At 40.1% G+C, this 16,530-nt stretch overlaps 2 protein-coding genes across 3 annotated transcripts in view; one reads left to right on the top strand and one right to left on the bottom strand.

The window, feature by feature from the left end:
* Window positions 1–3,692: 3,692 nt before the first annotated feature.
* commd5 (COMM domain containing 5) overlaps window positions 3,693–16,530 on the bottom strand; it is a 63,611-nt gene continuing 50,773 nt past the window's right edge. The window contains exons 2-8 of one of the 2 annotated variants that reach the window (XM_070962243.1): window positions 8,481–8,677; window positions 8,094–8,254; window positions 7,339–7,367; window positions 7,171–7,221; window positions 6,843–6,938; window positions 6,491–6,566; window positions 3,693–4,545 (exon numbers count right to left, since the gene is read on the bottom strand). In XM_070962243.1, the coding sequence (XP_070818344.1) occupies window positions 4,444–4,545; window positions 6,491–6,566; window positions 6,843–6,938; window positions 7,171–7,221; window positions 7,339–7,367; window positions 8,094–8,254; window positions 8,481–8,601 (636 nt within the window). In that variant the 5' untranslated portion in view covers window positions 8,602–8,677 and the 3' untranslated portion in view covers window positions 3,693–4,443. Of the gene's footprint in view, window positions 4,546–6,490; window positions 6,567–6,842; window positions 6,939–7,170; window positions 7,222–7,338; window positions 7,368–8,093; window positions 8,255–8,480; window positions 8,724–16,530 lie in introns of those variants that run through there. The other variant, XM_070962242.1, reaches the window with a different exon arrangement.
* fam199x (family with sequence similarity 199, X-linked) lies at window positions 8,761–14,926 on the top strand. Its single transcript, XM_070963441.1, has 8 exons — window positions 8,761–8,839; window positions 10,182–10,360; window positions 11,219–11,438; window positions 11,633–11,791; window positions 12,687–12,848; window positions 13,075–13,258; window positions 13,414–13,517; window positions 13,664–14,926. The coding sequence occupies exons 2-8, from the start codon at window positions 10,194–10,196 to the stop codon at window positions 13,835–13,837; spliced, it is 1,170 nt and encodes a 389-aa protein (XP_070819542.1). The 5' UTR covers window positions 8,761–8,839; window positions 10,182–10,193; the 3' UTR covers window positions 13,838–14,926.

The following is a 16,530-nucleotide window of genomic DNA, read 5'->3' on the forward strand; positions in this document are numbered from 1 at the left end:
TGTTACCTGAGGAAGATGCAGCACAGGCAAACTCCCATACAGGAACAGTGGAGGACTTACCAAACTGTGACACTGACATGGAGCACAATGTGTGTGATAAGAGTGACAGACAACAGTCACTCATCAGAACTTTGAAGTTTAGCCAGTCATTGTGTCATAAAGACAGCGGACAGCGTGATGTAACATCTTACAAAACACAGTGAAAATTTGACCTACAATGTTAGTACTGCTCATAATAATAACACAAAATTCCCAGTAATGATTTTCTTTAAGTAACGATTGGTGGTTGTGATGTTATATTATACTGTATGCATCCTATGAGTGGGCTGTAAATAGTTCATGAGGTGACTGCAGAGACATGTTCATGGTGCTTGTGGTGTTATTTAAGCAGACTATGCAACTATTAAAGGATGAATAATACATTCTCTGTCTTGCGAATGAAAGCTAAATTGATATGCATAAAATTCATCCTTTCTCAATAAAATACACTCAGGTGTTTCGCCGCTACAGCCTTGCTTGGTCTGGTTTGGCCAGTTGTTTATGGTAGCTGATGTTAGCAAACTTTAAACAGACATTGCTAAGTACCTGGGATTACTGATTCAGCTTTTAGGTGTCATATCTCTTCTCTACCTGTAGGCCTGTTATGCTGCATTTTAGCATGTGATTTTTCCTGTAATTGTGACTTTTAGGCACAGTGGCTTGCATTCAGCAGAAGTTATATAGACTGGCTGTAAGGCTAGATGTAGAAGTAGGTTAAGGTCAGAGTTTAATGACTCTAGGTAAGGGATTGGATAACATAATTCTGATACTAGACTACATGGTATTATTAGCATTATCTGAAGTAGTATATCCTGCAGCTTCAAAATAAAACCTGTTTGCTAAAGGGGTTTGCTGTGTGAGTGAGTGCGGATTATAGGCTAGTCAGTTGATTAGTGTCCATGTCAGTAGTAGTGGTGCCGGTGCTAATATAGGTCGGCCGGTCTAGCCTGTGAACTCAATCCCACAAAGAGACACACTCAGTGTCATATACACTGCAGCAGACAGAGACAGACTGACACACATGTAGAAACAGACAGACTGACATATATGCAAATGAGGACACTCGCAGAGTATTATGCAAGCATGCACACACTGACCACAAACACGCCCAGTCGCTCGTGCGTGCACACACACACACACACACACACACACACACACACACACACACACACACACACACACACAAAATAATCAGAGATCCTTTGTGTCCCTTTACACCTTGAAATTTTGTTATGCATGTTCCTAAATAGGCCACCATTGTAGTCTAGCCAGATCTCCTAGCACAGATTGTCAGGACATTGTATATTAGGTTGGAACTAGCAATTAACCTCAAAGTCATCTCACAGACTATTATACAAGATCTTATTTGGCCGGAAAGAAGATGGATATTCATGTAATGGATAACAAGCCTGCGCTTGTGCTTGTGTAAAATGCCAGAGGTATCTAATTTCACAGTGAAGACCTCATATTTCGTTCATTTAGGAAATAATGCATAAATAGACAAGACTGAAAGGCGTAAAGGAGTCATGGTTACATGTGATAAAGGTCTTCAATCAGATCTGAACTTGTGGAAGTCTCAGTTTGAGTTACTGTGTGTGCCCAAGTCTTATATGACTATGAAAGTTACATTCTGACCCTTCATGGAACAGATGAGGGGTTTCTTTTTTGTTTTCTTTTATGGTTGTCAAAATCAGATTTATGTTGGTCTCTATTTGGTCGAGCATGACAGGATTAGGTCTGTTACTTATTAAAATAAAGAACAGATGTTTTGCGTAAAATACAGCCTTTTATTTGTACTGGAATCCCATCAGATGGTAATCATGCAGGGGTGGAGGTAGAGACTTACTGCCTTATTACAGTGATGGATGATGCTATCTTTTAAGAGTTTGCAGCTTTCACATCAAAATTCTTTGCAAAGACAATGCTTGTGTGTTCTCTAACATTTTTAACAGCGCTAATAAAATAGTTACTGAGCCTTCCTTTTTTGGTTGTGCATCCTGCTAATTCATCCTTAATGTCTTGCACACCCCCACAAAATAATGCATTTTCAGGTATTTAAAAGATTTTAAATGCTACTGCAAAATAAATAAATAAGTAAAATATTATTGTTCTTCCCCCCGCGACCCCGAAAGGGATAAGCGGCATAGAAAATGGATGGATTATTGTTCTTTTCATTAACTCAGTAGATTTTTTTCACATTTTTCTTTCAGAGATTTTTCTCCATGAGTTGAGCCTCTAACCTAAAGCTTACTGGAGCAATTGCCAAAATTAATATACATCACCCTGAAGGAATTATGAATGCGTGTACCATCATGGCAACCCATCCAAAATTTTTTTGAGGCATTTCACCCAAAACCACAAATGCCAACCTCATGGTGGCGCTTGTCAGGGGATCGGCAAAATCATTAGCATTCATGTCGATGTCAATCCATCCAAAAGTTGTTGAGTCTGGACCAAAGTGGTGGATCAACCCACAGTCTGAGACTGCCGTCCCTGCAGCCGTTGCTTAGAGTCAATACTGTTTCAAGCTATATCCTCCTGAGAACCAAGGCAAAGAAGTATCTTTCAATTTATTTTTTGATTGATTTATTTGTTTGTGTGTGTGTAATTTCCTGCCTCTTTGGAGCTAAAACAACAACTCACAATTTAGAATTTTATAAAAACATTTTTATTTTAGATTTAACAGCATGTCTACTGCAGTGGAGACCAGAACGATTTTACCATAACACAACGAAATCATAATATGCTGACAAGAAAACAAGAATGTCAGTCCATTTTATAAATGAAGCTGAACATTTGGCCTGTATCTTTTGTTGAACTACTGAACAAAATTGACACTATAAAACATTCATAACATTGCTATTATTTTTCCTAACAAAGTTTAACTGAACTCTGACTCAATTTATGATTCCTTACATGTTCATAAACAAGAAAATACATGAATACCATAGTTAAAAAAAATATATATATCTTAACAATATTTGACTTACCTTTTCTCTTTTCCTGGCACATGCATTTTGCTGCAGTCTCCACTTTGTCTCAGCATGAAAACAAAGTTTCCCTCATCCCACCCAAACACATGAGATATCATTGGAAAGGCCAGGATGTCCTCTACTGAGCACACCAGGACTTAGTAGGTCAGCTCAAATGAGTCAAAAGATGTTGACCAAAACCAAATGTCCACTACAGAGGACACAAATGAATAGACTGGGTCTCAGGAGGATATGTCAAGGTAATCCCACAAATTGACAAACCCTATTTTCTATGTGAATTGAGATTTAAGTGAATCTTAAATGTGGAAATTTGATGATGTGGAACAATTCTTTTTTTCAGACTGTTTGAGGAAAGAATCAAAGATCTGTTGGTTCAATCATAAAACTGATCCAGGGCAGCTGCTCAGAAATTAAGTCAGTGCTAAAGTAACCCTTTTAGCAAGACAGTACTTCCACAATAAATTGTATTTGTTGATTAAGAGCTTTTGAAACAACTTCATGTCTTTTTTTTGTCCGCTATTTCTCACTTCTGTTGAGGCTGCTACTGTGATTGTTTATGTTTTCACTAAATTCCATGTGTTTGTGGTGGTGTTGAAGAGGCGGAAATTAAAAATGCCATATGACAAAGTGTTAAAATCTGAACAAATCATCTACTCTTTGCACATACAAGAATCAACAGATTTTATTAGAGAAGTGTGATTAAAGAGGTAAAAATTCATGATGGTATTATGGAAAAAACATACAAAACAACAGAAAAATCATTTGCTTGTTATATATCAGTGCTACAACCCAAAAGTAAAACTTTTGTGCTGTCAATGGTTTGAATTACATGTATAAAAATATGAGTAGACCTTTTTGACTTGCACATCCTCATGTTTCAGAAGCATTTTAGCAACGTGAGGCTCAAACTCACCAGATCACATGACACCAGTTAAAGTGGCCACTTAGTAAGAGACTGTCTTAGACTGAGTGCTGCATTTGTATCTTGGCACAGTGGAGGCTTTGCAGCAGGCTCAGCAATTGAATAAGCTAATATGTACAGTTTACAACACAGAGAGAAAGATGGTGTTACAGTCTGACTTTAGAGATTTGTTTTTTCATATAGGCTGTGATGCAGGAGACCGTCTTGAGTCTTTCTGTCATCAGTAGAGTCTGTAGGTACAGTTCCCCTGTGGTGCAGCCAGCTGGCTAACTATTGTCCTCATTTTGCGCTCTGTCAGCAGTCGGGTATGTTGGATGCCAACACCATCAAATCATAACACCATGACAGGAAGATCATCAGCACCTTTCATAATGTCATATTTGAAATTATTTAAATGAGCGGCATCTGGCGCAATTTCCAACATTCCACTAAATCTTGAAACCTAAGAACAGAGGACAGTTTGATTAGGTAACAGCCCAGCGTGGTAAATCAATCTTGGATTTGAAGAATGCTCCTCTTCTCCAGATCGTTCATCTCTTTGAGGATCAGAGCCACGTTGTACCGGAGCTCCTGGAATTTAGACACAGGCACCTGAAGAAGAAAACAACAATTCACTGACCATGTAGCACGGACATGTCAGCCAACAGCCACGGTGGAGCTAAAATGCTGATATGGCACAATATTCCAGCGATGAGATATAAAACACAATATGATTGTGGCCATCATTGAGTGTGTATGTGTAAGTAAGTAACAGTTGAGAAATGACACTGTTGAAAGTGCAAACAAAACTGTGAATTCCTGATCCTGCAAACACTGTCAGCACTTCGTTGGGTCTAAAACGTGTGTGCGGGAATCTAACTGACTTTTCCATGATCTGTCGTCTGTGTGTGCACTTATGTTTAAAAAAGGTCACTAAAAGAGTTCTTGAAAGTCTGAAAGGCCTTGAATTTCACACTGATTTCACAATGATTCATGCCTGAGTTTGACCCCTGACAGGGGGCTACTCCCAAAACAATGTTTCCTAAAGTAAAACTCGTGTATGGGCCTTTCTTTGTCGGTGCTGAAGGCTCAGACTGGCTGTGAGATCTCACCTGTTTGTCACTACAGTCAAAAAGATTAATCTGCTAATCAAAGAGAGTGGTGAAAAGGAGTGCAGCCATCTCTTCTGGTTGGTTTTTTTTGTGAGCACAGCAGCAGATACTCCTCAGTCATAATCCAGAAGAGGTCCTAAGAAGACCATATCAGGTGGAGATAAGATACATCCATCAATAGAATTGGCACGTTGGATGTTGTCGCTACTAATCCTCTAATTCTGCTGTAATCTGATTGCGTAACTGCTGCACTAGGTACACAATAGCCATAGTGGAAGTCCTCCCTCCTGCTTCTCGCCTCATTAGCCGCATACTTTAAAAACAGCATCTATCCTACAGTTACATGGCAGGAGTGGAGTATGGCGCCCTCTGGTGAGCAAAGCCACTTACTAACTTACTGAAGATTTGATGCATATTGATGTTTCTCACTTTGTTTGCTAACTATTTGTATTATGGGCTTTCTAAATCATTCATCACTAAATGCTTTTCATATGAGCACATCTATATGCTCATAAAACAAGCAGAGTGGCTGCTGTTGGCAGAATAACTACAATCCTTTGTTTAATTTAAAGCCACTTTTGTATCTCTTCTGCTTATTTGTGAACTGAGGATTGGCTCTTTTCTCCTGTAATCTGAACTAATAGGTTTACATGAACGGGCAGAGGACACATGCTCAGAGATAAAACAGTTCTGAGTATCTATTCTGCTTGCCATTATTTTTGGCTTTGTCATAAATGTTTTGTTGCACAGTATGTCTGACAAGTAGAACCACAACAATGAATCACAAACACTTGGTTCAGGTTCTGCTTTGGCCTGTTAATAAGCGTTGCTTCAATTATTCCACTGTGATAATATTACGTAACAAGTGAAACAGACCTACGTTAGCCTAAGAGCTAACAACCAACTTATTTCTACCCACAGGCTGAAGATAAACTGGGAATGCACACTACAGTGGAAACTTTCCATAGGACAGTCCTTTCACACCGAAACCAAGACCTTTATCATGAAATCTATGTAAGACCAATCCAAACCCAAATGTTTGCACAACCTGAATGTACTGTAGCTGATATTTAGATACACAGCACAACTTTTAAGTATTGCCCAGGGAGGGGCAAGTAGAGGGTAAGAAACCACCCTCTACCCCTCCAACAGCTACTGGGATCAATGTTTCCGTCAACAAGACACGTTACTCCAAGACGGTTACTCCCAAAGCTGCTTCACTGAAAATGTTGAGAGGCTGATGTGAACCTCAATGCTCGCCACTGTCCTTTCTCTGATTTTTAAATAAACTATTGAGACACATGGCTCAATCTACATGCCTTCAACACTAGTGTCAGAATAGAAAGGATTAGATTTGAGCACATATATTCCGAATGAAAACAGGGTATTTCGGGGGGAAAATAACACTGACAGCACAATGAGGAACAAGTCAATTGTTTGTGTACCTCAAAGCGGTGAAAGCTCCCGTCTGACAGTTTCATCTGCATCAGAACAGAAGGCTGCAAGGCCCGAGCTAAAGAGCTGTGGAGACAACAGAGGGGTCACACAACAACATGGATCTCCTTCCACAACAAGCTGGAAATTAGATTTCATTAAATTTCATTTCAAGAAGAAATTGTATTCGAAACGTACACATGCAACTTAAGACAGACGACTAAGAGATTAACTAGAAAAAAGGAATTACAAGTGAAATCAGAGTCCATTTCAAATATTACAATTCTATCCAGTCCAAAAGGAGAAGGATACCCGTTCATGTGCCTGAAACCAAAACATGTCTTCTCACCCTCAGTACATTACCTTGTAGAAATGGCAACATCCACTCTCCATTTAAAGTCTTCTACTGTGGGGAGGTGAGGATCATTCTGGGAGGCTGCTGCCTCGAGAGCTGCACGCCTGCAAATACAGAGAGGTGAGACACAGCAATAATAATGTCTTCATGAACAGCATCTGAATGCAAAAATCTTCACATTTCGACCTCAGTCCTGTTCTGATGAAGACCAACCACAACATGGACCAAACAGGAAGAAGTCATGTTTTCTTTACTGGTTATTCATGGTGATCTGTGCCTTTGTGAGTAAATGTGTGTGTGTGTGTTTTAAATGTAGTGGATCAAAATTCAACATACCGACTGCCAAAAACCACACTGGAGAAATCTGTGATAAAGTCTTCAGGTATCCTAATTGACAAAACAGAACAGAAGCAACAAACTCAGCATTTGAGATTGAAATTGTGTTCTGCATAAGGAGTGACAATCAACACACAGAGGATGTGATATAATGATACAGTGACTCACCTCAGGTCTCTCAGATCTTCTTTGAAGGCCTATGCAGGGACACAAATAAAGAAAGTATTTTTCTACAGGAGACTGACAATGGTTACATCTTAAAATGTGTAATTCTGTGTAATTCTTGTTGCCCTCATTACACACATAGGTGCGAGTATCTGAGAGGAATCTAGTTAGGCAAATTACATGTAAACACTGGTGGGGACAGACAATGACTGACCATGTGAGGACTTTCAGAAACCTTTTTTACAGCAGAAACTTACTATTATACTAACAGTACATATTATATACTATATACTTTACAGTTAGCATACAAAATAATTAACATACAGCAGGATATTACATATGTGACACCAAACTTTCAAACCACAGAGTAAACAAATTTTTTTTTTTAATCAACTTATGTTTGTTTTCTGAGATCTTCAAGTAGCTGTTCTACTACCACCTGCTATTTATTTACACTTTTTCAACAGTGTTGAGCTGATTCATTCATTTCCTCCATGCAACACATTGTGGCACAATAGGTCTTTTTCACAGTACACAGTGTAAGCTATCATGGCAGGCATTGAGCCGCACAACAATACATTTTACATCTAGAAAATGCATATCATTGCATTGTAGTGTAGTGTAGCAACATGCCAATGGCGTGACAGGCCCTGCTTAGGATTAGTATGGAGCTAGCTGCCAAGTCACTGACACAGGCTGATTTTGTGTTTTGTGCCAGTGTGTTCCAATGTATAATTTCCTGTGTTACACAAGCTTACCTCTTGTTTAAGGGAGGATGTGGGGATGCGGATGGCTTCAGACAGAACTCTGTACATCCCAGCCACGATGTAACTGAGCCTTTCCTGGGGGATGGCACTGCTCTCTGCTATCGACTTCATCACTTCTCTGCAGTCCTTCCCCTCCAGGGCACTGACCACAGCTGGACACAGAATAATTCATTGTACACACTAAATTCACTTGTCCAGAGTACACATAGGTCACCAGTCAAGGATGTTGGTGCACCAACACTGAGCAACTAATAAAGATTAAATTTTTAATGCCCTTTAATACCATACATCTAGACAAGTCTGTAATGAGTGAAATTACAAACATTTAAATCACGATTGCTGTTTTAGACAGACAGTTTAAGACTAACTAGTATTTACCTTTCAGTATTTTTCTGAACATCTCTTGGTCCACATCCTTCAGGTTTTTTGACATTGACTCGATTTCAGGTGGTATCCTGCCCCCCAAAAAGCTGCTGTCCTTTGCATGGCTTGACGACATTCCTCAAAATGCACTAATATGCTGTATGCACAGATTACAGATAGCAATCTTATAAATTTAAGTACACACGTCTGCGCTATGTTTTAGCTGTCTGTTTGTGCGGCAGCTTCCGCCTGCATGTCACATGACGTACGCCTCGTTCCCGGTAAATCTCGCGGTGACAACTTAGATTATCGGTAGAGAAGAAAGGATTTGCAAATGGAGGTGGCAGAAAGGATCATTCTTTGAACGACAAAAGGTTGGTGTTTTAGAAGAGATAGCTTCTTAATTACAACTTTGTCGGGTTTATAAATAGTTGAGAATTGTGCCTGTAGGGAAAAGATTAGTTAGGTGTCGTTTTGTGGCTTCGTAAACGGTTCGTGGACATTTGGAGCATTCGCAACCAGCTAACGTTAACGAGGTTAGCGCGTGCTGTGTTCTAGTTAGAGGCTGTTTTTCCGAAAATAACATTTAAAGACAAGTGTAGTCAAACTCATGTAACTACCTTCTGTATTGCCGGTTTCTCATTTTGCCCTGTCTTCTTGCGTATGACGGCGTGGTTACTATAAACATTTCAATCTGTTGACAAGAAAACAACAATTACGGTGGTGGGATGCTTACGTGGATGACATTCAGTGTCAACAGTTACCACTAGCAGTCTGTCTCACGTTAGTCGGTAACGTCAAAACAATCCCGATGAGTAGCTAGCTTAAATATCGTTAGCATTGCCCACCAGCGTCGCTTATGTTTCCAGCAAAGGCCCCAAAACAACACACCAGCCAAATGAAAATCAGCTGGAGTAATGCTACTGCTTGCATGTATTTGGATTCAAGAAAGTTTTGCTTTGGTGTGTGACATTTTTGTATATCTTTCCCCCAACTGTCTTAATTTACAGCAAACACGTACAAACAAGCATGATATGTCCACTGAAGGCCAGTCTTTAAAGTTCTAAGTACACTTAATGACTTAAATATTGAACGTCAACGTAGATTTTCGTTCACTGTATCTGTCGATTCCGGTACAATGACAAAACATTTATGCCACACATTAAAACAGTGTATTTAGATATCTTACTGCCGAATTTGTCGAATTGACACCCCCCCCCCCCCCCCCCCAAAAAAAAAGAAAAAAAGAAAAGAAAAAAGAATATATCGTTAGCCTCATAGCATAATTGACTAAGTCATTTTTTGGCCAAATTGAGATATCTGCCTAACTCTACTCTCCTGACACTGCTGCCTTATCGCCCGAAAACCTTAAAATATGACTTAGGCAATTATGCTACTAGGCTAACGATATATATATATATATATATATATATATATATATATATATATATATATATATATATATATATAGTTTGACATGGGTGCATTAGCTGTGTGAAACATCTGACATTTGACTGTGGACACAGTCATGTACACCTTTACCTGCACATTACAGTCCAATACAAACAACCTGCAATCGATACACAACACCTTTGTAATGCTTTTATTAGAGTGTATCAGCTGTGTTCATTCAATTTGGGGGTTATTAGTGAGACTGTAGCTGTTTTGAGAGGTGCCCTGTGATGGTTGTCATATCTTTGCCTGTTTCTGTGTCAGGTACATTTGGCCATGTCTGAATCTCTGTATGAGAAGTTTTTGGCCCCGGAGGAGCCTTTCCCTCTCCTTTCCCAAAGAGCCAACCTCAGTGATGTGGGAACCCTGGACGTCAGTGAGTTTGGCTGTCAACTCTCATCTTGTCACAGAACAGATCCTCTTCACCGCTTCCACAGTAACAGGCAAGTAGATAAAGAGAGAGAGACATAATGTGTGTGTGTGTGTGTGTGTGTGTGTGTGTGTGTGTGTGTGTGTGTGTGCGTGCGTGCGTGTGTGTTCACACAGTTATGTCACCTGTCTGTGAGTCAAACTGACTTTCAGAATGTATTTTCAAAGGTTATAAAGATATTTTTAAGCATAAACCACCTTTTATGGCGTATCCTAAGGCACAGAGGCTGGACCTACCTGTAACTGTTGGAGGATTTGTCATTGCAGCGTTCACCACACTGCTACTGACAGGTGTTAATGTGCTTGTCAAGTTGTTCATGTCCTGGTTGTCAGCGCCAGCAAGGTCTGTTTTATAAGTGTTGAACTAGTATTGATTGACAGTGTTGACCATGTTTGCATGGTCTCACATCCATACCCACACAGAACACCTGTAGTAACACAGGTTTTGCAGTTGTTGATCAAATCAAATAAAAAAAAAACCCACAGGCATCCATTTGAACCAAAAACTACATCATGCCTCTTTTTACTAGAAAAAATGATAATGGTGTTTGGAAAGTTACAGATTACAGCCTGAAAATGTGCATGGTAATTATATTGTCATGGGGCACTCGCACTGAAAATTGCAAATTTGCCAATCTGCCTGTAGAAAATGCGAAAGAGCAGCTGTTTATTTTCTGAAGTTGAAGGCTTAGAAAAACCCAGGTCTGAGTGTTGTCCTCACTGACTCCTGCATCTACATTTTTTTTATGCATTTACATAGTTGAAATATGCATCCATATCTTGTCTGTACTCCATCTGGTGTCAGGAAAATTAGCAATTTGTAGAAATGACTCACAGAATGTAGTTTGACGTTCACTCATTCTTCTCCTCAGGTGGAACCTCACTTCCTGTGGGACCAGTGTTGCCAGCTCGGAGTGCAGCGAGGAACTTTTCTCCTCTGTGTCTGTGGGGGATCAGGATGACTGTTACTCCCTCCTCGATGACCAAGAACTAACATCTCTGGACCTGTTTCCAGAGGGTAGTGTTTGCAGTGACGTCTCCTCCTCCATCAGCACCTATTGGGACTGGTCCGACAGCGAGTTTGAGTGGCAGGTAGGCTGTTGGCTGGCCGGTTGCCTAGCTTTAGGTGCTTTAGGATTGAAGGCTTGACAGCCTAGATGCATGAATTGTTCACATCAAACAGAGGGGATGTGGATGTCACAGTAATAAGCAAACTAGTTTGTTCAATCCAAATAATTTGTCCCCCTTCTTCTCATTGTTTGTGTGTCTGACTGCTGTCTTCCCAGTTGCCAGGAAGTGACATTGCCAGTGGCAGCGATGTTCTGTCTGACATCATCCCGAGCGTGCCAAGTTCACCCTGTCTGTTTTCCAAGAGGAAGCCGAAGCCCCACCCTCACCGCAACTTGGATGAGTTACCATGGAGTGCCATGACCAACGATGAACAAGTAAGCAAAGCCAGCCCTTTCTGCTTTGCAGTCTTTTCAGAATCAGCAGGAGTGAAACTGACAGGCTCGCTGACTCAGCTTTGTGGCATGGTTTAGATTTCAAATATATAGGTTGTTCCGTACACTTCATTTTGTTGGAGCTGAGCTGTCAAGACCAAGTTTGGCTTTCAGGCTTTCCCGTTAGAATTACAGTGCTGCTGTGGTGGTGTCTGTTGTCCGTTGAAAAAAAAAAAAAAGGTGAAATACATTACTCTATTAAGTAGATTATTTTTAGTTCACCATTTTAATTCTACTTAACTCTCCACGGTGTTCACTCACAAACTACTCACAGACTCACAGTTGGTGAGCCATGTGTGGAGGAGGCTTGTTGTTATTGACTTGCAGTATCAAAAGACATCGGCTTCCAATAACTGGGCCAGCAAGTCCATTCACAAGCTAAAATCTTCTTAGGAATGTATTTTTTTTTCTGAATACCTGCCCATGGATGTTGAGTGACAGTACTATTGTAAATACTCTTGTAGATTTTCCCATCTATCTGAAATTCCTGCAAGTTTCATCCTTTGTATTGAACTGTGCAATAATTGATTTAATTGCAAATCTACACCATAAAATGTTTATTTAAAGTATTTTCTCAGTTAGTGTTTGGCTGTATTGTAAGTAGGGCTGTCCTGAGCAGACCTACAGGATCTGGGATGAACCAAGCAATATTTTGGTGGATTCGTATCCACAATATAAATCACCAACAATTTCCAATCCCTGGCTTGTTTGCTTCAATTTCCACAGCAATCAAAAACATTACACTGCTTTAAACATCACCTTTACCTTTGGTGTAGGCAGAGATGCCAGGACAAAAGGAACAAAACTCAAAACTATATGTCTGTGTATCCACTTCCAGGTGGAGTACATCGAGTACCTGAGTCGGAAGGTCAGCACAGAGATGGGCCTGAGGGAACAGCTGGACATCATCAAGATCATCGATCCCTGCGCTCAAATCTCTCCCACCGACAGCGAGTTCATCATAGAGCTCAACTGTCTGACCGACGAGAAGCTCAAACAGGTGGGTGGTGTCTCTGAAACACACCACTTTAACAATGCAACTCCACTAAACCAGCTGGGTCCTGTGGCAGCGCAGGGTTTGAATGATATATTTAGCTGCCCATTTGATTGCACTGTCAGTCATTGTTGTGTATTGAAGAGAAGCAGTCCTTGCTCATGCGTCAGAAAACCAAGGTTAGAAAAATAATAACCAAAAGTAAATTTGTTGACCTGTGTGATGTCATCAGGTGCGTAACTACATCAGAGAACACAGCCCAAGACAGCGTGCCAGCAGCACCAGAGACAGCTGGAAGAGGAGCAGCCACAGCAGTGCCAGCACTGGTGGAGTCAGTGGAGCCAGCAGCAGCAATGCCAGCATGGTCAGCTCCGCCAGCTCCTCCACTGGCTCTACAGCCTCCAACTCTGTAGCAGGTAAGATGCTACCTGGTTAGTTAACAGTTCAGTAGCAGTAATAATGCTGCTACCGGAGGAGCCTGTAACAGGGGATAGTCTGCTCAGTTGTCTCCATTAGACTTGTTTTTAGGATGTCCTGGGTGTAAAACTGTTAATATTTCCTTGCTTTTTAGGTGGTACAGCATCAGCCTGCAGTGGAAGCAGTGTTGCTAACATCAGCAGAGCTCACAGTGATGGCAATCTTTCCAGTGCTGCAGAACGCATACGAGACTCTAAAGTAAGAAACAATCTCTATTTTTGCTTTGTAAATTCCAGCTGATTAGAAATCACATTGGGCATGCATGGGTATAAAAGTATGTGTTACACACCGTAAACTTCCTCTACTCATCTCTAACCTCTCTGTCTCACCACACTGTCTTCCAGAAACGTTCGAAGCAGCGTAAGCTTCAGCAGAAAGCCCTCCGGAAGCGGCAGCTCAAAGAGCAGCGACAGGCTCGCAAGGAGCGTCTGAGTGGACTGTTTCTGAATGAGGAGGTGCTGTCGCTGCGTGTGACGGAGGAGGACGACCACGGTGACGACCTGGACATACTGATGTGACACCAGTGAATCAATCAGTGCTCCCTCTATGCCTGTTCTTTCACCACTCAGCCACTACCATGAAGTTTGTAGACAATGCTAATCCACATCACTGCATGCGTTAGCTTCAAGTAGGCTAATATGCTCATAATGCATTTTTTAAGAGTACTGTTTGATAGGCAGTAATGTTGCTTGCTTGTAGTAGCCTCAAACATAGCTTGTCATATTGCGTGCTAATGCTGAAAACGGATAACCGCTGCAATCAATACTAAGCTAGCTACAGCAATAATACTGCTAATGCTAATTAGATGCAGACCTAAGTCTAGCCTGCTTATAGCCAATGTTAATGAAACTTGAGGCTCACAGAGACACACAAACATACACTATTAATCAGTTATTTCGGCTCAATACAGTTAACAAGAGGTTCGCTTATAGATGCTGTAACAACGTATAGCCACTGCTACTAATACAGCCACCACCAGCAGAAGGACAGATCAGGCAAGAGAAGCCGAGTTTGGCCACATTAAGCAGACGCTGCACTGTAGAAGAAAAAAAAACAGGTGATGGCAGGAAGTGTATTTCTTCATAACATACAGGAGGAATTATATGCAAGTTGACAGTATTTAGTTAATTTGATAGTAACCTTCAGGTCCATACAGGGCTAAATCTGCAGTGGCCAAACTGTTCATGCATCTCTAGTTTAAACTGCTGCAGGTAATGTTACAGCATGAGTGTATATCTAAAGGCCAGCAGTCAGTGGGTTGAGTGCAAGGGGTCCCATTGATTGACGCCAAATTGATAGATGAAGATTAAGTTCAGGTGGAAATAATTGATACCCACAACAAGTCATCCTCCAAAATTCACAAACCCATCTGAGATTCAAAGGGTACTGAAGTGAAAGGAAGCGAGCCGGTCTGTCTTTCTATCTGCTGAGTGCCGTGGTCCCATTTCACACTTAAGGCTTAGAGGGAGCACTGAAACGGTGCATGTTTAAATCGTCACCCACACCAAGTCCCCGTGCGGTTCAATAACTAACAACTTGCATCATTATTTGCATACACTTGTTTAAAAATAGCTTATGTGTTGTAAATAAATGACAAATAACAGCATATTCACTGCTTGCTTTAAGGTTTTCCTTGGTGATATAGGTTTGATATAAAGTTTTTTTTCCTCATATATATATATATATATATATATATATATATATATATATATATATATATATATATATATATATATATATATATATATATATATATATATATATATATATATATATATATATATATATATATATATATATATATAATGACAAGGTAGTGAACTAATTGGTTATCAGAGCTGAAAAACGCTGTCAGTTACTACTGGTTTTTGTTCTATTTCGAGTCTTATTTTGAAGCATTTAGATGTTTTGTCACAAGTACTTGAGTTTGTTTGTCGTCTCAGACATCTTTTGAACTCTGACTTCGTCAAGTCCTGTATGTTTCTTTGCCAGCACTCCTGATATATATTTTGACTAAGTAATCCCAGATCCTCCATCTTTACATCTGTGTCCATTTTTTGACTCATTTTACCACCATGATAAGTTTCAAGTAGAAGTTTTTCCGGCTCACATTGTGTCTGTCCATGAACTGTACGGCTGGTTTAGCTTTGCCACTAAACTTGACCTGGTTTCTTAAGAATGTGCAACTAGCGTGGAGCCATAAACTCTGTTTTCAGATCTGTTCATTTTGCTCTGTGTTGTCAAAGCACTAGCACTGCAACGAGACCTTCTGTGGAGTTGTGGCTGCCCTGCCATGTTCATATTTGCTCGGAGCAGCAACCTGAGATATGATTTGTCTTTCCTCTACCCTGTATAAGAAAACCCTTTCCCTCAGCTTCTCATCTGTAATATGAGTCACTGCAGTTCATTGGCTGAAGGGCCTGCTGTCATTTTCTGTGTACTCCCCTTTGCCACTTGTCTCTGTCTCATGTGTAAAGTTATTAATTACAGCAATTATGTTTAATGCAGCTTTATGTATTCTGTAGCTGTGAATTAGTAAAACTCTATTTTGGAAAATAAGATCATTTTGAAAAAAATAAATAAAAAAATAAAAATAGGCCAGTGAGATGCAACAAAGTCGTTTGTGTATATACCATGTAACTGCAGAAAATGAATGATATTGAACTGATTAAATAAGGTTGTGTAAACCTTTTGTAAACTCCCTCAGTGTCTTTGTTACAATTATTTAACATCAGACACCTGTTGAGATACAATGCCACAGTAACAACAGTGTTTTCACATGTATTAGTTCCTAAAGGACTGTGTGCAGTGCACTCACTGGACCTGATGCTCTGTAAACTTGACAAATAAACTGTTGCATCCTGTATATTTCAATGAGGCTCTGATCCACTTCTTAGTATTTTCTAATTCTAGAGGTGGGTCTATGTGCACACACACATTATATACCATGTGCTATGAACATATTCATGTGATATGATCTACATGTACAGTAAGGTGCTTTAGTGCAGCTATTTCCAATGAAATTTGTTGAGCAAAGTAAATAACTAGAATACTGTATGCATTATGAGACTACTGTATCCACTGTTACTATCTGAAAAACTAAATACACCAACAGGAACAGTGAGTACAAAAAGCACTGAGACAAACAGTCACAAATGAAGGAGGAGATAAGTAATATATTAATAATCAAATACAAAAACTGCATGTGATA

Source organism: Chaetodon trifascialis, chromosome 5, assembly GCF_039877785.1.
Source record: "Chaetodon trifascialis isolate fChaTrf1 chromosome 5, fChaTrf1.hap1, whole genome shotgun sequence".
In the NCBI taxonomy this organism is placed as follows: domain Eukaryota; kingdom Metazoa; phylum Chordata; class Actinopteri; order Chaetodontiformes; family Chaetodontidae; genus Chaetodon; species Chaetodon trifascialis.

Bases quoted from the DNA above. Each gene is read 5' to 3' on its own strand.
- fam199x (XM_070963441.1), top strand. From the start codon at position 10,194: ATGTCTGAATCTCTGTATGAGAAGTTTTTGGCCCCGGAGGAGCCTTTC. The intron at 12,849-13,074 runs GTGGGTGGTGTC...TGATGTCATCAG, and splicing joins CCGACGAGAAGCTCAAACAG to GTGCGTAACTACATCAGAGA. The intron at 13,518-13,663 runs GTAAGAAACAAT...ACTGTCTTCCAG, and splicing joins AACGCATACGAGACTCTAAA to AAACGTTCGAAGCAGCGTAA.